Raw genomic sequence first — 26348 nt, 5'->3', positions numbered from 1 at the left:
TCATTATGATTCATTTTACAGTAGCAAAATCACAGGTATGAAGTCACAATGGAAACAATTTTATTATTGGGGGTCAACACAGCAGGAGGAACTGTATTAAAGCGTCACAGCATTAGGAAGGTTGAGAAGCCCTCAGCCTTATCAGCCACACGGAACAGCCGATGATATTTGAATGATCTGTGTTTGAGCTCATCTGTCTCATTAGTCTAGGTGTTGGTCATCTCCCCTGTACATGGCTGTATTGATGCTGCAGCCCTGAGGAGTCTCTTGGGGTCAAATACTATGTTCTCTGCATCTGAAGCTCTTTCTCAATATCAATTTGGTGACCCTAGCTCTTCAGCTTTTACAGACACAATAAGCTTTTCTCTAGCTTCTATGAGTCCATTCACCAACGTTGATTGTTATAGAAAAATCCATAGCCATTAAATCTATCGGCCGCCTTGGGAAAATTTATATATAAATGACTTTGACTTTCTAACCCATAAGCTTTATGTGTTTCCTTATTGCTTTCATATTTTATGTTTCCATAATATATTTGGTGAACATATTCTGTCAGATCCATAGTCAAATATGTAATGTTTAGCTGTGGAAGGTAGGGTACATGTTAAAAGTAGTTTATGAATACTCACTGTAAGTAAATGTAAATATGACAGACTCTTCTAAACTGATAAGTACTCTGCTATGTTGCTAGCTCCATGGAATTAATTCTAAATAATTTCTTTTTTGTCTTAGGTAACATAATACTGTGTGTGTGCATTCATACTGTCTGTGGATGTACTTTCTTTTTTTAAATCTTAAATTTTTATGCTTATTTTTCTGCTCTTTGGGAACTGCATGAAATTTCCCATGTAACACTAGTCAGAGTAGTGAAAGCCAAAACGGTGGCAAAAAGCGGGGTAGAATTCTTCCCATTTCTGGGTTAACTTAGATGTAACCCATCAGGTTAGGCTGTAGCAAGGCCAGTTTTGTGTTTGCTTGTTTGTTTTCATTTTGTTTTGTTTTTTGAAAGTATGGCTTACATAGAAGAGTGGAATATTCTGAAACCTTTCAAAGTCGTGCTTTTCTTTATTCTGTACATGAAGCAAGAGAGGATTTTGTCTCTGGCATTCACCTTTGCTCTTAGACATGAAACTCAGATGTTCCGAGGGCAGAGCTCTCTGTAAAGTTTCCAGCTCTTCTCCATATTGAACCACATCATTTTATCCATTTCATATCAGGTATTTCTACCCTTGCATTTGCTCTTACGGGTTTCATTCCAGGACGGTGTGATTGCTTCTCCCTTTTGCCTTCGCAGTTTTTCTGCAGCGACCTGCCCTGTGCCTTCACATTTTAGTATACCCCCATCCCCCACCCCCACCCAATAAACATTGAAAATTTCACTTTGTCCCTTGATTGGCTGCCAGGATAAAGTACTGACTTTAAACCTTTAAAACAAAATCCAAGTGCCAAGCCTTCATTTACTCTAGCTTCCTGGTCTATTGCTAGCTAGCTGGTCTTTTGTATGATAAGCTGACCCTTCACTTTGCCATTGTGTTACTTGGGTTCATCCCTTGGTATCCTTAAAAATGATATCAATAGGAAGAGGACAGATACAGGTCTATGTGAATCTTGTCACTTCCTGAAGTAGAGCAGGGCAAGTCCACAAAGGGATCCCGATGGGGAAGGAAATTAAACATGAGTCTCTATGTTTTTAGTAGAGTAGCAAGGCTACTCTTCCCCCCCCCCTCCTCCTCCTCCTCTTACTCATAGGTTTTGCTGTTTGATAATGAGGGGAAACCAGATAGAATTTGGCTTACTTTGTTTTCGCTAGGTGTGAAGTGTGGACAGTGTTGCAGTGAGGAATCCGGCCAGGTTCAGTAGGGAAGACAGAGCCTGTCTCAAAGCTCCTCTACTCCTTCTTGTGGGACTCTGGCAAAACAGAGCAGGTGTTTGTTTGTTTGTTTGTTTGTTGATTTTTATTTTGTTTCTTTGCTTCCCTGCTTGCTCTTTTGGATTTCTTTTGTATATACCTATTGGAAGTTCCACATTTTGGAAAAAAGAATCTATTTCTCTGGGAAGAGTGAGGAGAGAGGTGTAGGTAGGAGTAACAGGAAGGTGCAGGGCAGTGTGCACATTGACAAAGTATGCAAAAACACCAGGAAAAACGTCCTTCTAAGCCCATCACTGCATATAAAATAAATCAAATAAAAATTAAAATCAAGCATAGAAAAGAAGAAATGGAAAATGTGGTCAACTAATTTTGCATCAAGTGTGAAACAGCTTCAAACCAAAATTTCTAAATCACTGTACTTCAGTAAGAAAATTATATATATATATATATATATATATATATATATATATATATATAATTTTGGTGCTAATCTTCTAGAAGGAAGAAATAAAAATTAAAAGTTTATGCCACCAGAACCATGATTTGACAACAGTTTGAAATCCTTGAAGCAAAAAAAATTCTATTTCAGGTTGAGAAAACTCTCCTGTTTAAAAATAAGATAATAATATTATAAGATAAAATAATGGTTGTATTGGTTGCATGTTCTAGGACATTTAATGATATTTTTATTAAAAAATACCACACTGACTGACACTAAAGGAAAAACTACAGTCATCATTATACATATATACATATATACATATATATATATATATATATATATATATATATATATAGAGAGAGAGAGAGAGAGAGAGAGAGTTGGTTTCTGAGCTATAGTTGACTTCTGAGAGCTTCATGAAACACTCCAAAAAACCTGACAGTCACCCTAACTTTGCTGTTTGTATATTTGTATATATAAAATAATATATGGTGAGAAAGGTATTTTGTATCATGAAACATCTTATAGGTATTTTAGCTTATCAGAGTTCATTTTAATTGGAAAGGGTAAAGTAGCTCTAGTTTTTCAACTTCTTTTCCTATAGCAAAAAACTCCAGAATATTGCATGGAGTAAACCAAGAACAACTCAACGAAGGAGAGTGTTTAGGCTCACATGGTCCACAAATCCGTGTACCAGGATGAGAAGATTCACAAGCCCCATTCTTCTTGTAATTGGCAGGTTCATCCTCTCTAATGGGCCTGCCCAATGTCACACCAAATTTAAAAACTTAATTTTTTTTTGTACTGATGTGATGACTGTAGTTTTTCCTGTAGTGCTATTTTTGAATAAAAACATCATTAAATGCCCTAGAATATGCAACCATTATTTTATATTATAATAATATTATCTTGTTTATAATTAGGAGCTTTCTCTCATAACCTGAAATAGAAATTTTTTGCTTCAATGATTTCAAACTGTTGTCCAATGGTGGTTCTGGTGGCATGAACATTTAATTTCTATTGCTTGCTTCTAGAAGATTAGCAACAAAATTCATATGCATTTCTTGTAGCCTAGCTAATCAAAATATGAAGACGCTGTTCACATAGCTTTTATCAGCCTATTTTCATAGTTTCCTTACTTTTAGAATGAAAACTGCAATTATATGTTGTGAATTTTTATGTCTCTGCTGATATTCCTCTCACTGTGTGTAACAGCAGAGTTTAGACAAGCTGAAATAAGCAGATAAAGTGGAGAAATAAAAAAGAACAGGCCAGTATTGTTGACTTCCAACAGAAACATTGTTACAGGGTCTTAGAATATTTCTTAGCCTGTTAATCTAACATCTCTCTTTATATAAATACATGATTAACTTTTATTGAATATTTATGCTTAATAAGACCTAATCACTTCATTTCATATCTGGTTTGTTCTTTTCTTAATCTGGAATCTCCTGTAAACTCGCTGAGTTATTGGCATTTGCCTGATAAGATCTTTTAGAAAATTAATATACAGTAGGTGCCTGCAGAGTCCTTTCTATGATTTTACTGTCTGTTATTGACACACCCAATTTTACGATTTAGTTTCTCATGTCTTTTTGGTGAGGAAAGCTTTTTAACACTGTTAGAAATAGAATGTGACATGTTTTAGTAAGACGTAATTTGTGATGCACTCTACAGCGCATGACTTTTAATGCTATTATTGTATTAACTTGATATTAAATGGCTATAATTTGGGATAATCAGAAACATATCTTTCAGTGTGTTTTAGAAGAATTGATATATCAATATATATATTTCAGAGTCCAACTTCTTTCCCATATATATATATATATATATATATATATATATATATATATATATATATATTTCTGGGTCTGTTTAGTATTGCTTGTGTGTATACAATGTTAGGACTGAGTATTTGGTATTGGATAACCAATTAGAAGGCTAAATAAAAATTTAAAAGGGTATTAAATTAGTAAACATGAAATCAGTAGATAGTCTGTGAAAAATTACTGTCAGAAATAGCTGAAAAGAAATCTGTTCTTTCTGTTCTTTGTAAGAGAAAATGGAGCTGTCCCATAGTTTTTATAAATTTAAAAGGACATTATCATTCTTGCAGATCCCTGAACAAGAAATAGCCTTCTGTAACTATGTAGTAATAAAATCTATTTTAAACACTGATTAATCTTTCAAAGCATGGCAAGGAGCTGGAGAACTGAGAACCTTGGAGGAAGTTCAGAGCGTTCCCCTGAAAACTATGACTTAAAATCTCTAGTTCAGGGTTAGTGTGGCAATGTGAGGTGGAGCCAGCGTGAAGCCTTTCTCTCAGCTCGCTCTTATGCTCTGGACAGTGTTCGTGGGAAAGAAGTTGGACTCTGAACCTTCATTCTTTCATTTGTAGCTAAAGTTTCCATTTGTTAATTAATCTAATCATATCTCTGGTAGTGTGGGAATCCACTGTCAAAACCGAGCCTGGGCAGCCCAGGGCAGCCTCTTTGTACATCTCTCCCAGGAAAGATCAATCTGATCAAGTACCCTGTTTTCAACAAGAAGGATTACACCAAGATAATCGAATATATTGTTGTGTAGAGCTGTGTCCTCTCTAAAGAGCCCCAGCAATTTCAGTTCCCCACAATGTTAAATGACTATTGTATATAAGTAGTGACACAATTTCTGAGTATATCGTGAGAATCCTGATGAAGATCCTGAACCCCTGTAAGCATATTGTAGAATACACCAGTGGCAGAGGAACTGGATCCTCCGTAGGATCCAGTATAACATGTATCCCCATTAAAGATAGAAAAGAGAAGCAACTGGATGATAATTGGTAAGAAGTACAGTGGAGAAGTTTTAGTATTTATATTTGGTTACATGTATTGTCTTACTAGTTACACAACCAAATACCCGAAAGAAGTATTCAATAATGACCTTTGAATAGATCATAGCATCTTATAAATTAAGTTTCAGCATCCTCCTCCCTCCTGCTGTGGAGACTGAAAGACATAGAGAATGACTGATTTAAAAAAAATTAACATTAAAGCAATTTTTTAAGTATTGCAGCAGAAGTTATCATTTCCCTCTTTTATTTATGCCCTCCAGTTTTCCCATATGCACCCCTCTGACTCCTCTCTTTCCCCTTAGATTCTTTTAAATTCGTGGCATCTATGTCTATGATCATTATTGTTATATATTGTTATATATGATCAATATTTTATATATATGCATGTGTGCATGTGCATACGTGTATGTATATATAAATACAACATAATGAGTCTGTCTAATGTTGCTTGTATGTAAAATTCTTAAATATGTGCCCTCAAAAACTTGATTATGTTTCCTTCAGAACTTATGATCTTATAAATCCAGTAAGTGGCCTATAGAAAAGTGGCCATATTTGGAACACCAATGACAGCTATTTACCAAGAAAGTTAGTTGTATTTTAAGTAGCATTCTTGTCTTAGCTCCTTAATGCAAGTCCATTATCAGTGCTTAATTGGCTTCACATGGAGGAAAAGCTTTCACTGTCCTCCTTGTGGGATTTTGATTGATTTCTTGATCTCAGATGTTGTCAACATGCATTTTTGATGCTTTTCTCTTAAATTGTCCATTTAAAACTCCCATTTACAGTGCAAATGTCATTAGTAGAACAACTAAGAAAGCCTCCCCTCTTCCTTTCTTGTTTCTACTGAATGGTTGAATGACATAATATTTTATCCAGTATTATAATGTACTTTATTTAGAGCTGACACAACTTTCTGGAAAAATGAAACATGGTGATATTATATTCCAGGAAACTGTATGACTTATTTGCAAATTATCCTTGGCTTTTAAAAATAATCAGCAGTTTTCTAACCAGATCAACATGTATCCCCATTAAAGATAGAAAAGCGAAGCAACTGGATGATAATTGGTAAAAAGTACAGTGGAGAAGTTTTAGTATTTATATTTGGTTACATGTATTGTCTTACTAGTTACACAACCAAATACCCGAAAGAAGTACTCACTAATGACCTTTGAATAGATCATAGCATCTTACAAATTAAGTTTCAGATGTTTGGAGCACTATTGAACACATCGTTGATGACAATTAACTCTAGATAACCAAGTAAAATAGCCAATCTTCATTCATCCAATCAAATAGACACCATCTAGCCTACCTGTATGTAAGTTGTTCTGGGTAAGCATTCTGTTGTCAAGACTGGCAAGCAACTATAGTCACTACCTAAGAAAATCAGGCACTAAGTTATGTCTATATTTTCAATATATGGATTTTAAATGTAAGATTCTAAAAAAATGTGAAGCAGTTTGGAATGTCTCCAGACAGAGAATGAATTCCTTTCTTTTTTTTTTTTTTTAAAGATTTATTTATTTATTATATATAAGTACACTGCAGCTGTCTTCAGACACTCCAGAAGAGGGCGCCAGATCTCGTTACAGATGGTTGTGAGCCACCATGTGGTTGCTGGGATTTGAACTCTGGACCTTCGGAAGAGCAGTCGGGTGCTCTTACCCACTGAGCCATCTCACCAGCCCCTGAATTCCTTTCTTAAAGCACCAATTTAGCATGCATTATTTTCAGTTGTGTGCATGGAAATTCTCACAACCCAGGAGTTTAGAGAAGGGATGCAGTCATGACTTGTATATCCAAGCAGGACCATGTGAGGTCACACATTGGATCTGTACCAAATGATTTTGTTTATCTTGAGTATTCTGAGTGTTTTGAAAAAAGAAACTGCAGTTTCACTATGACTTCATAAAAATAAAACCAGTAAAACAGCAACAGCAACAAAAAAACACGTGGATCTTAAAGGTGGCACACTCCTCATTCTGTTGTGTTTTGTTTTATTCTGTCTTTCTGACATTTATTCTACTTTGACAATTCTCTCTCTCTCTCTCTCTCCCCCCCCCTCTTTGTGTGTATCTCCATTAGATATTGGGGTTTCTTATGTCCTTCAAACTTTCTTCTTGCTACTTTCTTCCTAGATAATGTGATCTATGTCTATAACTTCCGTTGTCATCTTTGCATGGATCAGAAGTAAATGTGATATTTAGATCCTGAATCTTCTTGGATCCCTGTATACAACTAACTCTTCTACTTGGGTGTCTCAAAAGCATCTAAAGGGACTGACTGTCTCTCTGGTGTTTTTTCCTAAGTACCTTTTATAACAAATATGCCACTTTGGTACTGGTGAGTCAGGGACGTTGTGCATATGTGAGGGCACAATCTATATGGGAAGTTTCTACTTTGGGCTTAGTTTATTATAATTTTATGGCTGCTGTACAAAATGTGCTTTAAAATTTCACTCTGACCTTATGCTGCCTCTTCCTGGAGTTGCTGCATTCTTCCCCAGTGTTGCTAAAATAAAGGTTGAGTTAAGATCCCTAAAGAGCTCCCATTTAATAGGTTAGCTGCTTCTCATCTACTGTCATCACCAATGTCTTTCTGTGTTCTCCAGCCTCACCCACTTCTTCATTTGAATTCATGTTGCATAGTTTTGCTGAGATTTTTCTTCTCCTCCTTGTGTGGTAAATGTGTATCCATATCTTCTTATCGTCATCTGCTAAGGGATGAGGTCCATATCCTCGGGCTTAGATAACACATTTCCTCAGAAGCTGTATCCCTTTTATATACATGTTCATAAAAATCAAGCAAACATCTTCCCTGGTGGACTAAGCTCCATGAAATGATACTCTATGTATTTCTGCTCTTCCCTGAGCTTGCTGCATTAACACTGTGGTTTAGAAAGCATCCGATATTAGTCAAATGCATGAATAGAAGATAGAAAAAGCTCTAGAGAAGGAGCTTCGTATTCAGATTATTGGCTGCTCTTTCTTGTTAGACTTGTGAAAAACCTGAAATATTAATCAATCTCAGAGGAGGACATAAAAGTAAAACAGGTACAGTTTTATAAGTCCCACCTTAGCAGACCATTAAACTACAGGCATTTATGTTTCCTGTGGTAGATCAATCTGTGTTCCTAGAGAGACAGGAGTATTGTTCTTTATAATCTAGAGAGCTTAGGAGACCACTATATGTTGTGGTGCATACCTTTAATCCCAGTACTCAAGAGGCAGAAGCAGGCAGATCTCAGAGTTGAAGGCCAGCATGATAAACAGAATAAGATACCTGACAGCAAAGGTAACATATTGAAACCTTGTATCAAAATGAAAGGAAGGAAGGAAGGAAGGAAGGAAGGAAGGAAGGAAGGAAGGAAGGAAGGAAGGAAGGAAGGAAGGAATTACTTCCTATAGTGGTGATAATCTGATAACAGGACTACTCTTCATGACAAACCTCCCTTTAGTGCTAGAAAATCCTCTCTAGGTGGAAGGACAACCCACTGAAGAGAATACTGTTTATTCCTCAAAAATAAATCTACTCCTTCATCTTGGGACATCCTTACTAGGTAGGCATCCCCGAAATGAAGTCAAATGCACTCAAGATTGCATTCGAGATGGCCTGTGTGCATTGTTTGCATGTGGTACCCACAGCACGGCCTGTTCTTTGATTTCATTAATAAGAAATTAAGAAGAAGCAACAAGCTACTTCTTTTCTGGGTAAGCTAAGCAAATTGTTTTTGTCTCCTTCAGCTCTTAGGAACAATCTTGGGAATCGTAACTGTTCACCTCAGATGCTGTGACATGAACCGGTTGGGAATTTCTGGACAGCAGCTCTGAATTTCGTCATTCTTTTTCTTATGTGTTAAGATTATAAGTGTATATGTCATCTAACAGCAGGTCTTTTCACATTACAGTCAGTCCTCTCACATGGCACTGTGGCTGACTGTGCTGTGGTTGGCAAGGAAGACCCCTTGAAAGGTCACGTCCCCTTAGCACTCTGCGTGTTGAAGAAAGGTGAGGCATGTTTGTCACCTCTTACTGTTTGGCCCTAAACGAGTGGCATTAAATTGGTGCTTAACAGCTCAACTTTCTCCCTAGATGTAAATGTATCAGAAGAACAAGTTTTGGAAGAGATTGTGAAACATGTTAGGCAGAGCATTGGCCCTGTGGCTGCTTTTCGAAATGCGGTTTTCGTCAAACAGTTACCCAAAACCAGGTCTGGCAAAATTCCACGGTCTACACTGTCTGCCCTGGTTAATGGCAAGCCTTATAAGGTAAATGATTTAGAATCTTTAATGCTGAGTCCTGCAATATTTTTCACAATGTCTTTGGCACCAGAAAAGCTCTATTAGATTAAAGTTTTCAACATGAATTTTATCTACACCAAACCATCTTCATTCTCTATGAGAAGAGCTTGAGAAAGAAGCATTGGTTAAAATCACATGCTTTAATCATAGGAACTGTTGTGTGAACATTGCTTTTGGCAGTTTTATAAATTTCAAACAGACTTGCAGAAATTCATTCCTTTGAACTAAATGCACACATTACTTGATTTCAGTCACTAATGACCATCCATGATGAGAAAGTGAAGTATTTGAGAAGTCTAAAATCTACTAACCTATCACTTCTCATTATTTTTACTATTTTGAGAGAAATCATTTTTGGAAACTTTAGACTGATTCAAGCCCATATATATTTCAATGTCAAGGCATGTTATTGGTATGGAGATCTGTAATTTCATCAAAAATTTTATATAATAATAATAACTTTCTAAGCAATTTTCAGAATAAATAAAATGCTGGAGGTATATGTAGAAATACCAACAATTTTGCTAGATAAATTCTTTCCTTCACTATCCTAAGAGATCAGTATTTAAGTATTTGGCTTGAAGTTCCCTATTTTACAGGTGTTTTATGAAATAACTGGGGGTATAAATTCTTTGCACCCATAGTCCTAGTGTTTAGGAGGTAAAGCAAGCTGATAAGGAACCCAAGACTGAGTTTTCATACCCAAGACATTTGAAGCCAACCTGTACTCCATGAGACCCCATCTTAAGAAAAAACAAAATCAAAACAAATAAAAAAAACAACAAAAATGAATGGTGGAACAACGCATGTCACTGTTGTACAAAGTCACAGCAAAGTACACGGGAGGACGCTCATCTGACACTGCCTATTTATTTCCAGGTGACCCCTACGATTGAGGACCCCAGCATTTTTTGTCACATTGAAGAAGTGCTGAAGCAGGCTGTGTGACTTTTGCTTCCTATGTTCAACCACTTGGTCTTAACTTTCTAGCTGGATTTAAGTCGTTTATTTTCTATAAAGGAATACTTGAAACAAAATCCCTTATCAACTCAGATGTGAGCTGTAGTGTTTTGTCAGTCTAGTAGCCCCTGTAAGCCCCTATATATATTGTGTTTCATGTGAGCCAGTTTGCACAATTACCTCTTGTCTGTAACATGGATCATTATATGCTATCTAGTGTATTGAGGATCATGTCTTTGGTGTACAGTTTTACAAATTCATGTGCTTTACAAACACATTTTAATCGAAAATATCTGAACTATAAACGTACTTTCTGGAGATAGGAATCAGCCACACTTTGATCAAAATCTAAACTGAAATCAAAGTTGGAATATAATTTAAAAGGTTATTGTGGAGACTCAAATGTTGTCTATTATTTTATAGATGACCACTATGCTTTTAGGTAATTATCAAGACAGAGTAGGTTGCTTAGCAACACAGGACCCCAGGGTAGAGCAACACTTCTGTTACTAGTTACTGGGCAAGGGGAGGCATGTATCTGGTAGAGAATTTCCATGTCCATCCACCAAATATTTTGAAGAGATGAAGACTTCTGGAATCCCCTGTCATGATTGACTCTATGTGTCTGGATGCCTTCTTTTTTCGATGGAATCAAGGGATGTCCTCCAAATGGAAAGGCATGACAAGAAGGATGCTATAGGAAATGGAAACGTTTTCACCTTCTGTTAAATGTCAATACATTTTCATGGCCATCAATGAGCCTTCTTTCTTCTCTGTCTCTCTGACTCTCAGTCTGTCTCTGTCTGTCTGTCTCTCTCTCTGACAAGGATGTGTTTCCTAAGTTGGCCTCAGAAATCCTGGTCCTCCTGCCTCTTACTCATAGTTGCTGGGGTTTCTTCCAAATTAGCACTTTTTCCTCTTATAAGGGTTGAACCCAGAGTCTTGTGCATGTCAGATACGCACTCGTCTACTGAGCTATACCACTGGTGCTCAATGAGTTTATAGTGGTTCTTGAGGTGAATAACCCAACAAATGATTTAAGAATAATATATAGCCTTAAATACTAGAAATCATATATTCCAGAAAGGGGCCATCCCTATCAGATCCCAAAGTAATACGGCTCAGGAGAGAGGCTTTACCTTCCTGCAAGAGCCTCTTGTTTTCAAGAGAACCCCAAATGTTTACTTGTATTGCAAGTTTTAATTTTAATTTGAATAGATATTAAATATTCTAAAATTATGGTCTAATATACATTTCTTCTATAAAATGATGGAGTCTTTTCAAAAATTGGAAATAAGGCTTTAGTAAGTTTAAAGAAATATATCCATTTGCTCGAGTAAGAAGTAGTAGTTGATTAACTAGCTTAGAGCTCTACGTGTGTTATTTTTTAGAACGTACACTTAATTTAAAAAAGTATACTGGGTTTATTGAACTTCTGGGAGTTCTTGGAAGAGTTTCTCAATTCTTCAGTTTTTTGGAAATATTATGAAGAGGATGATGAATTGCCCAAATAGATGAAAAATGGATAAGTAACAATATATTAGGATTTACTGGTCATAAAAGCTATGCATATCTTACATAAAGCTCTCATTTTAGACCTCTTTGGTCTGTGTCCTAACAGATAAGTCCAAATACAAGAAATATAGGTGAGAACTAACAGATGGCAACTTACTTGTCATAAATATTATTACTTATCATATATATTATAAAGACTCATTTTTAGGCAACGTTGGGCTGCAGAGTGTATAATAAATGGCTTCTCAAAGGGAAGTTTTATTGATTAAACTACTTTCTTTATTGGTAATATTAAAAACAGTATGTTATCATCTTTAATTATTTTGGTATTCCAAATTTAACCAACTGACATTTTGTAACTTGAAGCTCTTGAGTTTCTTGAATTATTAATTGTATATATATATACACTTTATCCATTTTCACAACTGTAGGGATTACAAATCAATACTTTTTAATATGTTAGCATGAAAGTACAGATCATTACTTTCTCGACAGGAATCAGGTACTTTAAGTTTGTCATGTTCGTATTTGCCCATTATAAACTCAGGCAGATCTAAGAATTGAGTGAAGTTTTCATCTTTGGATCATTTGTAGATTTTCCGCTTTCCCAGATCTGAGGGGATACATCAGCAAGTAAGCATGGGTTATTTTCCCGTAGAGAGAATCTGTAAAAATACATTAATAAAACGGACAAAACAAATAAATGAATAAACAAAAAACACAGTTTCTCACACCTGGGAAGGAGCTGTTTTTCTTATGTTTCAATGAGGAAAGCCATTTCTCCTGCAGACTAGAGGCAGTGATCATGGCTGTGGTGCTAAAATGAAGTCATCAGACTGCTTAAAAAATTGGGAGAAAATTAAAGAAATTTCTATTTTAAAATCTCCCCATAAGGTTTTTGTTTTGTCTTGTTTGTCAAATCGCATCTAAAATATTTTGAATTGAATATGTCTTTGATAGCAATGATATAATCCAAGAAATGTGACCACACTTAAATTCACCTTGATGACATCCCTGTGATCTTGTACTTTATGAAATTTTTAAATTTGTAAGACACTTGCAAAAATGAAAATAAAAGTACCTTTAATGTTTAAAGAGTGTGACAATTTATTTTTCCCCATTAAAAAATACACTAACTAACTAAAAGTGAATTGTTTTATTCGCCAAAAGGTTATTTTACTTATATAAAGTTGTGTTTGAAAGGGTCTGATCTGATATTCTAACATGTTTGAAGTCCTCACATTGATGGTTAAAGGGGAAAACCCAAACCAAAACACCCAGAAATATAGCTGACTAAAATTTTCTTATACATTAAACAATATTTTACATAATTCTCAAGGAAAGTAATTTGATATTTTGTATCACACTATCGGGATTATGACAGATGATCGGTATTTTGTAGGTGATTTCTAAAAAGAAGAAACTGCTTTTGGTGACAGCGTGAGTGGTTTACCTAATTGGATATTGATTATTCCCCAAAAGCTTCTGTGCTGAATGCGTGGCCTGGATAATGCTGACGCTAAGTGTTCAGGTCACAGAAATGTGCCCTCTTACGTGTCCCGAGCAGAGCAGCAGCACCGTGCTGCTCCATTTCTTCTGTCAAGGAAGTGAGCAGTTTTCTCTAGTACAGGCTTCCGACCATGCCACTCGACCCCAAAGCATGCAGACTGCCGGTTCTTGAGATGGAACATCAAATGCGCTGGGACAAAATAAAATGTTCTTCCGTGTAAGTTAATTATCACAAGGATTGCATTACAGCTATGCACAACTGTTTGTCACACAGGTATACAAATACGAGTATAAATCTTTCTGCCATGCAGGTATCAGAGTTTCTCTCATCTATTTCATTTTGATGAATCGAGGGTTTCAATGTTCTTTCACTTTGTCTTTACTCAAGCAACATATTAAAAAAAAAAAAAAGCCAAACCACCTCTATATCAGCTGGTTTAGACCTCCCTCTAGTGGCAGACTCAATTTTGAATAGACTCGCATTTGACATCGTTGAATGCTTTTCTTGGTAATCGAAATAAATCGTTAAATGTCAGGCTACTAGAAAACAAAGTTTAAGCAGGAAACTGGAGGCATTTTTTTTTTGTTTTATTGATAATGGAGAGGTTTTCTGTTACCATTACCTTTTGATTGAATCTGTTCAACAAAAATAGACATCAAAACAAATGTACGTGCAAATATAACGAATTAAAATACAAAAAATTAATAATAATTTACTAATGACGGGTCTTGCATGAAGACCAAGCAGCAGGGAAACAGCAGTTCGATCAATGGTATTATTAAATAGGTTCCACTTTGAAATCTCCCATATCAATAAAGAATAAACAACAGTGACACCACCGAATAAAGCCACAAGGAAGAGATTACTCATCTTACTTTTTATACACTATATACGTTAATCATTCTGTCTTTATTTCCTCTGATGAAAGTGAATTCAGGGAAGTCACAAAAAAAATGGTTATTTCAGCTAAAGGCTTGTAATAACAGACTTGAGTCTGGCTAATGCCCTGTTAACAGTGATTTTAAAAAGGGGGGGTAGGTTATGGGGTTCTGCCCCTCCACCCCACACCCCAGTGGAAATAGACCTCAGACTCTACAATGGTTGACATTCACTGTCCAGTGTTGGCTATTTGAATGAACATGTAGTTTTTAGTAAAGTGTGTGTATATGCATGTGTGTGTATGTATGTGTGTTTATATGTGTGTGTGTTTCTTGGTCCATAGGCAACAAAATTAGGTAATGGTTTTCATAATATAAATTGTTTAAAATCATTGCATTTGACTCTTGTAAACAGTTTGGCTTTGTTTTCTTTTGAAACAGGTTGAGCCATCACAGTGCTTCTGTAAGGAGAGAGAGAGAGAGGGTGTCACATCCCTGATGGCCTTTAAAGGTCATTTTGGGCTCCAGGTTTAATCACATGATCAGAGGCAGGTGTTCAGCTTTAAGGTTTGACAGACTTGAAGGAGAAGCATGTTGAAGCATGAAACACACTTCTAAGGAACATATTGATTGACCATTACAATTCAAAAAACCGTATAAATGGTGAAATGGTAAAATACAAACAGTACTTGGAATTGTTCAATGTTTGCACTCGAGACTCCATGAACCATATATTTTATTTTTTTAAAAAATCATATTTATATCCATTTACAGAAGACTTACACATTTAAAAAGAAATGATACACAGCAATACATAGATGCCTATTATATTACAACATGAAAAAAACAAGTGGTTCCATCTCATAAAGGCATCAGACGTACGGAAGTTATGACGTGGATGATGCTCTTATATCAGATGACTTAAGCATTTTTATTACAATCATAGTAAACTAATCAGACTCAATACCCAACTCCCCCCAGAGTCACATATTTAATGTTTGGTAAACCGTTACTTATATTATTCCCTTAGGATTCAGTCTTCACAAAGGCTTCTCCATTTGTCTTCCTAGGCGGTAGTGCACTTTAGGTCGTGTAGACTGAAAAGATGACATCTGAAAGGGGACATACAGCATGAGCTCACTGTCAACTCCCAGCCAGTGGACCCCACACCTTTGCACTGGCAGATATCTCCATGCAGCTTGAATAGGCCTGTCCTAGAACCCCAGCGCAAGGAACGTTATGGCGGATGTAACTTAGAGTAGATGGTGTGACATTTACTAGTCTCCACTTACTTATTTACTTATTTATCTTTTCAGGAGCATGAAGTAGAACTTGTTCAACTTCAAGGAAAATATGGGTGTACTATAAGTGGTATAAAATGTCAGCATGCCTTCTCAAGTTTCTTTAGGTTGCTAATTTTAAATTGGGTGGAGTTGGCATATTCCACAGGATAGATTTATATTCTAGTTCATATATTTTAGAGTTTTTAAAAATGATGCTTTTCTTTAATCATTATAGAACATAAAACAGCATATTTGATGTCTCTGTATAAGTAATACATATTACACTATAGATTCCAGCCATGACATCACATAGAAACAAATCTCACATTACTATTACTGACTAATATAAAGTATATTTAGGCTTACTTTTCATAAGGACCATTTTAATTTCTCACTAAAATAAAATAAATATTGCCTTTTATTATCTTATTAATATTTTTATTCCTTTTAGTGGTTAAAACTAAAAAAAAATATGAACTAGAATAACATGCAGGAAAAAAATTGCAAATAGTTCAAGATAAATTCTACTCATGAGTCTAGAGCTAAGCAGCAAGCACTACTGAACATATTAGTCATTTATGAGCTAGTAAATTATTAAGTTTCTGAGAAAATTATTATGCTATGTGTTGGATGTTATAAACAGTATTATGAAAAGTCTCTTATTTTAGCTAAATGATTATATATTGTAGGCCATGACTAATGAGACCAAATTTGTATCACAAAATGTTTATCTTATTGTACCATTTTGAGAAATTATTTGTCTGAGTGCTTGATTTTTGTTTTCTGCTTTCGTAATTAGTGTCCCACGTAAGGCAGCATGTCAGCCTCTTTGTTCCTCTCCCAAGAGCCATGATATGTTGTACATAGATGTTGATTCAAGGCTGTTTACTCATAGTAAAAAGCACAGGAAGACTGCTGCTCTATATTCTTTCCTTTTCCCGTCTCTGGGCACAATAGAGTTGAAAAATATTTTCTTCCAAATATCAGCTCATTGAATATGATAGAATAGTTTGGTATATCCAAAGTTTAGGTTAATATATTTTTCACCCATTTAAAGTTTATAAATCTAGGAAGCCAGTTTTACATATATATTTATTATAAAATTTATTATAAAATTTCATGTTGTATTGATATAGCAATATTTCCCACTGATTAGCATTTTCTCATAAATATTATATCTTATATGTGTATAATGAAGTTTCATGGTATTTCTACTCCTAATTCTTATAATTTTTTTCTATATTATATTTCCCAGGTTCTTAAAATTTATACTTGATTTCAGCAAATATAAATCATAGTGATAGGAAATAAGATGTTGTGATTTGTATATTTTTATAGTCAACTTTGTTGTTAATATTAATCCACATCTAATTTCCTGTCTCTTGCTCTCTTTGTCTGTGAACTTGCACAAATTTCTAGTGCTCTCTTTTGACTTCCTTCTAAGACAGGCACTTGAGATCTGTTATATTTTTTCAAATGCCAGACTCTTTACTAAGAAAACTTTATGGAGTCAAAAAAAAAAAACAAAACAAAAAAAACAAAAAAAAACAAAAACAAAATGCCCCTCAAAGCAATATGCTTAGTAACCCATTAATGTGGAATGACTGAGTGACAGACCTTCAACAGGCAGACCACCAAACACAGAAGACAGGTAATGATAGGAAATGCTATTCTTCAAGGGGGCGATCACCTCTGCATGGCTAGACCATACCAAAGGGCATGGACTATATTGCCTAGACTCTGTGAATCCCATCTTTCTGTTGGTTTGTTGTTGGTCAGCCAAGAGAAACTACTCACAGCAGGTCAGTGCTGCCTCCTTTGAGTGACTTGTCAACATGAGTATGTGCGAACAGTGGAGTTGTCTAACCTCTGCAGTCTTGATGAAGCAACTGCAAATGAGAAAAGGGCTTTAGAGGTTCTCAGACATTAGATGAGAGAGATTGATTTTTCTCTGCGTAAAGGGATCTGGAAGATATTAGTAGACTGTCTTGTCCCAGACAGAAGCCACTCACACTCCTCTCCTCTAGACCCAGAGGCTAATGAAAATTTACCCGAGTGCAATTCAGCTGAGCTCTCCACTTGCTATGTATTCCTCCTTAGATGAAATCTGTAACAAAGCACTTCCCAAGGGGGAGTCTGCTTTTGTTGTAAGGATTGCTCTCAGAGAGCACAGTAGTGTGAATTGTGTTGTTTTTCTCTGTGTACTGGCAAACTTCTATGCTAATTTCAGTCATGTTAAATTATTCATGAACCTTGCTAACAAGTTTCAAAATATTAACACGCTAAAAGAAATGTAGATCAAAGACCACACTTTATGCTCAGATGAATTTTAATTGCCATAACAGCTTGAAAAGAAATGAAGTTTCTGGATTATTATCTTAATAATAAGAGGAAGACTATTTTTCTTTAATGCCTACCAAACAGAGATAATTTGGTGGTTTCTATTATTATTTCTAAGTTGTCTCTCCAGAACGACTTTTGTCAAAGATGTATCAAAAGTCTAATGTCCACAGAAGGAGATGTGATTGGTAAATCACTGTTGGTTTTGTGTTTGTTTAATTCTCTTCTCACGTTTGTGCTTGTTTATTTAAGGCTTTCTGCCTTGGTCAGAGACAAACATGTCTGATGAATCTGAATTTGAAAGATAAAATATAAAATTTATAATATTTCAACATGTAAAAGAACCACTAATTTCCATAACGGGTGGGATTTGATTTCAAATCTAACCTCCATTTTAAATGGAATATTCAGCTTTGAAACAGAAGAGTAAAGAAACACAAATCATGAAGATGCATGTTGCTTTTTCTAGATGTGGACATTAGTGGAGCTATTTTGGGGGGGGTGCAATTTATTTTTTTTCAAATGCATATCAAGTGTCATGGATTCATGCATTGGTAGTTTTCAAATGGTCTTCTTCTTGATAAAAGCAAAGTAAATTTCAAGCAAAGCAAACTAATTTAAGGAAAAAAATCAGTTCCAGAGGGTATGCAAAGTTAAGAATTATATAGCTTTGTTTAGACAAGATTTTTACTTCATAAACAGAAATGTAAAACTACTGTACCATCTGTCGTCATTTTCCTGGACTGCCCAGACGTTGTGGTCAACCTGAATCCAGCTGGTAATGTTTCTGAGGAGCCAGGCATCATGCTGATTCCATGAACTTCACGAGGAGGGAACTGCCTTCGCCAGGTTGATCCCCGTCTGAAATTCTTGTCGTCACTCTGACAGTACAAAGGTAGAATTCGATGTCATGAAAACAGATAAGGCCATAGCACATAAATCTCTGTGCTTGGGAGTTCGTGATGGAGTTCATTTACATTCAGTCTGTCAAGTACACACAGGCATGCTTTGCTTCATCTTGAATCCCTCTGTTGATTCCGGACTGAGATAGTAAATATGACAGAAATGTGAGATTTAAGGTCCCAAGGTGTAGGGAGGTCTGGTGGGGTGGGGATGGGGGAATGGAGGAGAGGAGGTGTGGGGTGTGAAATGGTCAGGTCAGAGGGTAGACATGGAAGGGGATAAAACTTAGACTGTATAAAAAAAGATTAAATAAAATTTTAAATTATTAACATGATTTCAAATCTAAAGTTTGTTACCTTTAAAAATCCTTGAAACTAGAAAATACTCAAGGTTTTCTTCTACCAAAATGGATCATTGGATTTATATTTTTTTATGCATTGTGCTAGTTTTTCATTGTGAGATGATATACCTAATTGTATTATCTGTTATGTAGGATAAAAAAGACTTAAATAATCGACAAAGATCACTTTCATGTACACAAAAGTGAGATAGTATGCAAAAATCTATATTTTAGACACCCTTGTTAGCATATGATACAATGGGCTATAATCTAAGTGAAAAATGTTGAACTTGAGATTTGTGAGATTTTAGGTGATTCCAAATTAACTGGAGTTTATGAAAACCTTTGTAGCCTGGGTTCTACCCTTTCAGTTACCACATTTGATTTTAAAGTGATGCCCAAAGGAAAAGATAACTCTAGTTACGACTATTACACACTAAGGACTCTCTTCCTGGTTCCCCTTCAGAACCTTCAGATCCTATTGCTGGAAATAGCAGATATATGAGCCATAAATTGCGGTGAGTAAAACCTGGAATTCTAGGAACGTCATCCCTATTGACTACCCTTTATAGTTCTATAATATACTGTACTGATAGTGGAAAAGAAAAACAATTATCAATCAATCATATACACCTGCAAAACCTGTGAGTGTCAAGGACTGAGGGTTAAAATAGTGTCCTGCATCTGGGCAAGGGGTCAGGCCACTGGGCGAGGCAGGAAGTTAGACTGCACACACCCCACACCTGTGAAAAGCCACAGGACCTTAATCCATTGTTCCATCATGGTGGATCCCAAGGAGAAAGGCAGTCCATGGTTTTAAGGTGTTTATTGTAGAAAGGCAGAGAGAGGGAGAGATTAGGGAAGTAGAGGGTGGCCATGGCCACGTGTAGAGAGGTGGAGCAAGAGAGTGGAGAGGCAAGAGTAAGAGAATAAGAGCAAAAAGAGTAAGAGAGGGAGAAGGGGCAAACAGCCCCTTTTATAGTGGGCTGGCCTACTTGGCTGTTGCCAGGTAACTGTGGGGAGGAGCATACCTGGCTGTGGCCAGGCAACCATGTGGGTGGAGTACAGATAGAATACCAGGAGCTTGGGGTATTGCCCTATGTGACTGATGGCCACAGAATTATGGATCTGGGCCTCATTTCAGGAAGCATGGCTAACAGACCTTCCATCCCTTGAGAGAACACCTGCAGGGTCTCCAGGGTTTAAACCTAGCTCATCCAGAAAACAGGCTGCCTTTCACGGTCCCACAAAGGGTGATAGGCCTGACAAAACATGCTCCATGGTGCAGTGGTGGCACTCACATTATAGGCGTAAACAACCATTTTCACATTGAATTTAGGGTCTGCTCCATAAGTCAGGACTCATACTGTTTTCATGGTCAAGAATAGGTGGCTAGATGGGATATAGGTCATAAGAATAGGTGGCTAGATGGGATATAGGTCATAAGAATAGGTGGCTAGATGGGATATAGGTCATAAGAATAGGTGGCTAGATGGGATATAGGTCATAAGAATAGGTGGCTAGATGGGATATAGGTCATAAGAATAGGTGGCTAGATGGGATATAGGTCATAAGAATAGGTGGCTAGATGGGATATAGGTCATAAGAATAGGTGGCTAGATGGGATATAGGTCATAAGAATAGGTGGCTAGATGGGATATAGGTCATAAGAATAGGTGGCTAGATGGGATATAGGTCATAAGAATAGGTGGCTAGATGGGATATAGGTCATAAGAATAGGTGGCTAGATGGGATATAGGTCATAAGAATAGGTGGCTAGATGGGATATAGGTCATAAGAATAGGTGGCTAGATGGGATATAGGTCATAAGAATAGGTGGCTAGATGGGATATAGGTCATAAGAATAGGTGGCTAGATGGGATATAGGTCATAAGAGAGAACATACTAATAACCCCTTATTCTGCGAAAGGGACAGAGTGTTATCCTGAGTTCTAATGACTTCCTCGTGTACCTATGGATTGGTGTAGTTTTTCTAACCTCATTAGAAAAACTTCTACTTGCAGTTGATTGTGATTCACCTAGAGGTGCTCACGTGGTCAAGGTGCAAGGAATAAGAAAAAGTCTTATGTTGGACATCTGCATCACACCTTGTCCTCCCAAGAGTAGAAGGATGGTAAGAGCCGAAGGTAGAAAAGGCTTTGGGCACAGCAGGACAGCTGTACATATGAACTCTCAGTGGTTGTGATTGCAGGCCAGAGACCTGAGCAATCTCAAACCAGACAGAATTCCAGTCTGGAGAAAGAGATGATCCTAAAACCCCACTTATATCTTAGGTGAAATTGATAACTGATAGTATTCTCGAAAAGTGTGGCTCTTGAGAGGTTGATCTCTTTGGATAGCCACGTTCCTAATTGTACATACGCAGCATTAATTGGTTTCTGTGTTTTTACAACAAACAAACCAACAAAGAAGTATCCAAACTTGGGGGACATATGTTGAGGATTTGGGGGAGCATTAGGGAAGGAGTTGGCATAATTAAGATATAGTGTTTGATGTTTTCAATAAAAAAAAATGTAATTCTGGTCACCAATTCTAGTATGTCTCAATGAAATAACCGCTTTTGTCTTTCTGCATATACAAAGTTACTATTCAAAGGCAATTATTCTCCTTTGAATTAGTGAGCCCAAACATCTAATTCACCATTTTCTTTGTGTTGGTTTCTAACAAATATATAAATCATTCCACATACATCTTACCTTCTAATATCACCAGGACATACTCCTTGAAACTACGCAGCCACGTGTATAATAAACTGAGTATTGACTCACTAAGGTACCAAGGAAGTATGGGCTATGAACACACCCATTGTTTACACCAGAGCAGGAAGAACTGGTAACTGAGTATACTGTGAGAGAGCGACAGCTTGATGAATGGACTGAAACATGCTGCAGAGGTCACCACTTGGGAGTGTTCTTCCTTGCCAATAATGTGGGTTTTTTTCTCATTTTCCATTACCTGACATGCGATCTATACTGTGCAAAGGAACCGAGTTTCATAGGGCAGTGTGCGGGGCTAGGAGGTAGCATGAGTGCGTGTAGTTTTTAGTTTATTTTTATTACCATGCAAATAGAGACCATGAAAATCAAGGCAATCCTAGCCGAGTAACATCAGGTTCTGCTCAGAGGGTCAGGGCACATGACACAGTGCATAAGGCATCTGATACAGGTCACAGGGCTGCTGCTCTGTGGTGTCAGAGTATAGTGTTCTTGGGTTAGAAGTTTGGATTTATTTTAACACACTTGTGAAAATGAGAGACCTGCTGCTCCATTTTCTGATCCAATTGGCAGTCGACGTGTAACAAGACATCTGCCATTTACTTTGCTACCTCATTTTACTTCATTCTGACATGTTGGGAAATAATTGACAGTACTGATTTGAAATGACTTTGGTTCTCTATGAACAATAGGGTTAACATCCCTGTTGTCAATACCTTAATTTCATTTATATTTGGTAACAATTTTTAATTTAAATGATACATGCTATATCAAATGATTTTGTTTGGCATTGTCCCACATCTTGTATGTTCTCAGATTGAGAAAGTAGCACATATTTTGACCTCTCTGACATCTAGATTTTTGGAGAAATTGTGTTTAAGGTAAATACTTATCAATTACACAAAACCCTATCTGACATTTTAAGGCTGTATGGTTCTTTATATTAACTATTCTATTTATTTACATCCCAAATGTTGTCTCCATCCCTATCTCTCCCACAGATTTCTAGTGACTTCTTTAATAGACATTCTTTAAATCAATGGGCAAATGTCTCAATTATGATACTCGTCTACTGTTCTTTTACCATACAAAGGAGACACTGCAGAAAGACAATAAATATTCTAGAAGCAGTAACCTAAGAGAAAGTCTTCAAGAGACTTTTAAAAAAGCATATCTGACTTTGTCTATATGTGGGTTTGTTTGTATGCAATGCAGTAGCGAGAAAAGATTGTCAGATTCCCTGGAGCTCACAGGAAAGTTGGCTATGTGTTGCCTGATGTGGGTTGCCTGATGTGGGTTCTTGGAACTGACCTATGCGTGGTTCTCTGAAAGAACAGGGCATGTTTTTAACAGTGGAACTGTCTCCCTAGCCCAGAAAGGTTTCTTTTAAATTGAAGTCAAACTCTTAGATATACATTAGAACTTCAAAAATTATTTCTACAGAATATACATGGGTCAATTGAAATGCAGAAGTGATTTCACTACTGCTAAGGCAAGTTGCTTAACTAGATTTGTTCATATTCAAAAATTAGACGGCTGGCCATCATTTAGCCTTGTGTCGTGATATTTTGTGTGTACATGTGTATGGTGCATGTGTTTTCACATGTGTGTTTGCACATATGGATGTGCCCTTGTGTGTGAAGGCCAGAGTGTTTCATTTATCATTAACTGCTACGCACGCTCCAGTGAAGTTTGCTTGGCAGGTTTAGAGGCCAGGGAGCACTCACGAGGTAAAGATTTTCAGAGAAACACACCTCCTAGATCTTTGGCATTCTCATAACCTGTATACTCACAACCCTATCCCCAAGTTAGTCTGGTGTATGGATCCTCGTGCTCTCTTTTAGTATTAGTTTATTATAAGTGCCTTTAAAGACTGAATTCTGACATAGCTAAGCCTTCGTCAGTGTTCCAACATCCCAGAAAATCCTTGAAGCTGACAAACTTGGAATTCAGTAGAAATTCAGTGAGAAGGTTATCTATTCAGTAACATTCAATTTTACTTCTGGTAGAGACAGTGGAACTAATTAGGCTTTACAAAGAAGGGAGCTAGAATAGCTCAGGGCTGGTCTGTGGAATGATTACTTAGGTCAGTAGCCAGTCTCACCCAAACAAGGGAATACACTATGGCCTAGATAATAGGTGGGTTTACCATGTAAAAGTTAGGGAATCACACTGAGACAGGGATCTTCACTACAGCCAGGTATAGCAGGCTACATTGCATATTAAAAGCAAGTTGGTGAATTCTTCTGACAAATGGAGATTCTCCACAGATACTTAAAAGAACAGCCAAGTTACACTCATACAAGAATGTATCAGGGCCTAGGAAATAGGGGGGTTGTGGTATTGCATTATTCATGAGAAGTCTGCTAGAGCAGAACCCCCTGGTGCTAGCTTTCACAAGACTCAAAGGAGTAGCACAAATTGTGACTAGGGTGTGAAATACTTACCTGTTATTAGCTGACCCTAAGTAGAGCTGTTTTATCTTTACTGTAAATATTACCTGGTTCCTGTAAGTCCTTTTGAAGTCATTCCTTTGTTTTGTGTCAGGTAACTTCAATGTACTTTGCCTGCTGTGACATCCTACCCCCTTGGTTTTCTGTATTATATAAGACTGGTGTTCACTTTGTGACAATACATTCAGATTCTACACTATCTCCTGTGTTGCATCTGTCTGTCATTTATTTGCTGACTCCTTGTCCATCTGCAACCAGAGACCCATTCTTCGCAGACAAGGGACCAAAAGGGTCTGCGACAATTAACCTTATTCATTTACTTATTTGTGGTTTTGTTTATTTTTGTGATAGGTATTCTCACTATATTTAAAGCTTACTGACTCAGCTAGTTTAGCTAGCAAACTCCAGCCATCTATTTGTCTCAACTGCCCAGTGCACAGACCACAGATGTGTGGTGTCTTGCATATTGGTATAAGAAATCTAAACTCCAGCATCCATGCTGTAATGACAAACAATTCAATGGCTAAGCTACCTACTGAGCATGTTAACTATGTTTTAGAAAATTATACATCATCCTCATTGGACAATATTATTATTCTATGAGTTGGTTATGGATATATTTATAAGGTTCTCAAATTAATTTTGCACAAGATGACTTGGGATTATAGCAGCAAGGTCATCTGCCTTGTTGATTTATATATAGAATTATTGCTGTATTCATATTTCAAATTAATTCTAATTTGATGCATCTCTGCAGAACTGAATTGGACCTAAGATCTTGCATTTTTTTCTAGGTTAACCCCCTACACAGAGCTATACACATTTTCAGAATGAAAATATTTCCAACAGCTGATTTTATGGTTAAGGGACACCAATACTTTGCACAGGAATTATACAACACTGTTTTCCACTCTATCCTAAGATTTAATTTTACTTCTTCCATAAAAAAATAAAAAACTTTAAAAAAAAATCTCAAATGGGCTATTTGAAACATCTTTCAATTGTAGAGATTGTAAATCTTCATTGCATTCAAACAACTCAGGCATCTTCCTACATAGTCCTTGTCCTGTCCTCCAAATCACTTAATGTGTGTTAACTATCCTCTGGGATTCTTGTGTTCAATTTAACCATCATAGCCAATGATTTTTTAAGATGTTCTCTATTTTGAAGAAAACACAGCATCTCCATATAAAATTACAATGTTTTTCCAATTCAATTGAAACAAATTTTCTCCATTTTAATACTCTGAAATTGTTTTTGAAGATGTAATGATGCTGAGAAAATAAGCATATTCCTTATTTTGAAGTCAAATTATCAATACTAGTATAGTAATTGCTTACAATTAAAAAATGTTTCTTGAAACATGTTTCTTATGATCACTCCACACACACACACACACACACACACACACACACACTCATACTTTAAGTTATTTTCAATGTCTAAATATCAAAGTAAGAACATTCATTGGATCTTAGTCCTAAATAAAAAGTCATAACTAAGAAATATAACTTAAAATTAAGGAAGAAAAGAGAAACTTTCTAGATGCTAAACCTAGAACTTGCTCATTCAAAGCAGAGATGTGTTGTCATTCTTCCTTTAAGCTTGAAGGAATAACTTTTATTTATTTATTTATTTATTCATTTATTTATTTATTTATTGTTAGATATTTTCTTTATATACATTTCAAATGCTATCCCAAAATTTCCCTATATCCCCTCACCCCCATCCTGCTGCCCTACCCACCCACTCCCACTTCTTGGCCCTGGCATTCCCCTGTACTGGGACATTTAAAGTTTGCAAGACCAAGGGGTCTTTTTTCCCAGTGATGACCAACTAGGTCATCTTCTGCTACATATGCAGCTAGAGACAAGAGCTCTGAGGGTACTGATTAGTTCATATTGTTGTTCCACCTATAGGGTTGCAGACCCCTTTAGCTACTTGTGTGCTCTCTCTAGCTTCTCCACTGGGGGC

The 26348-nt window shown here is 36.5% G+C and overlaps 2 protein-coding genes across 30 annotated transcripts in view; one reads left to right on the top strand and one right to left on the bottom strand.

The window, feature by feature from the left end:
• Positions 1 to 13027, top strand: part of Acss3 (acyl-CoA synthetase short chain family member 3) — a 193712-nt gene extending 180685 nt beyond the window's left edge. Inside the window, exons 14-16 of the mRNA XM_021174594.3 lie at positions 9065 to 9164; positions 9249 to 9424; positions 10337 to 13027. Of these exons, the coding sequence (XP_021030253.1) occupies positions 9065 to 9164; positions 9249 to 9424; positions 10337 to 10405 (345 nt within the window). The 3' untranslated portion in view covers positions 10406 to 13027. The remainder of the gene's footprint in view (positions 1 to 9064; positions 9165 to 9248; positions 9425 to 10336) is intronic.
• Positions 13028 to 13869: 842 nt separating this feature from the next.
• Ppfia2 (PPFI scaffold protein A2) overlaps positions 13870 to 26348 on the bottom strand; it is a 459906-nt gene continuing 447427 nt past the window's right edge. For 12 of the 29 annotated variants that reach the window (XM_085843123.1, XM_085843125.1, XM_085843127.1 and 9 more), the window contains 3 exons: positions 18665 to 18824; positions 17401 to 17492; positions 13870 to 15432 (listed from right to left, as the gene is read on the bottom strand). In XM_085843123.1, coding sequence (XP_085699249.1) covers positions 17434 to 17492; positions 18665 to 18824 — 219 coding nt within the window. In that variant the 3' untranslated portion in view covers positions 13870 to 15432; positions 17401 to 17433. Of the gene's footprint in view, positions 15433 to 17400; positions 17493 to 18664; positions 18986 to 26348 lie in introns of those variants that run through there. The other 17 variants (XM_085843126.1, XM_029482326.2, XM_029482339.2 and 14 more) reach the window with 4 other exon arrangements.

This window comes from Mus caroli, unplaced genomic scaffold (assembly GCF_978045245.1).
Source record: "Mus caroli unplaced genomic scaffold, Mus_caroli_1 scaffold_9, whole genome shotgun sequence".
Lineage (NCBI taxonomy): Eukaryota > Metazoa > Chordata > Mammalia > Rodentia > Muridae > Mus > Mus caroli.
The sequence above is the reverse complement of the archived record's forward strand: the minus strand, read 5'-3'. Positions and strand labels throughout refer to the sequence as shown.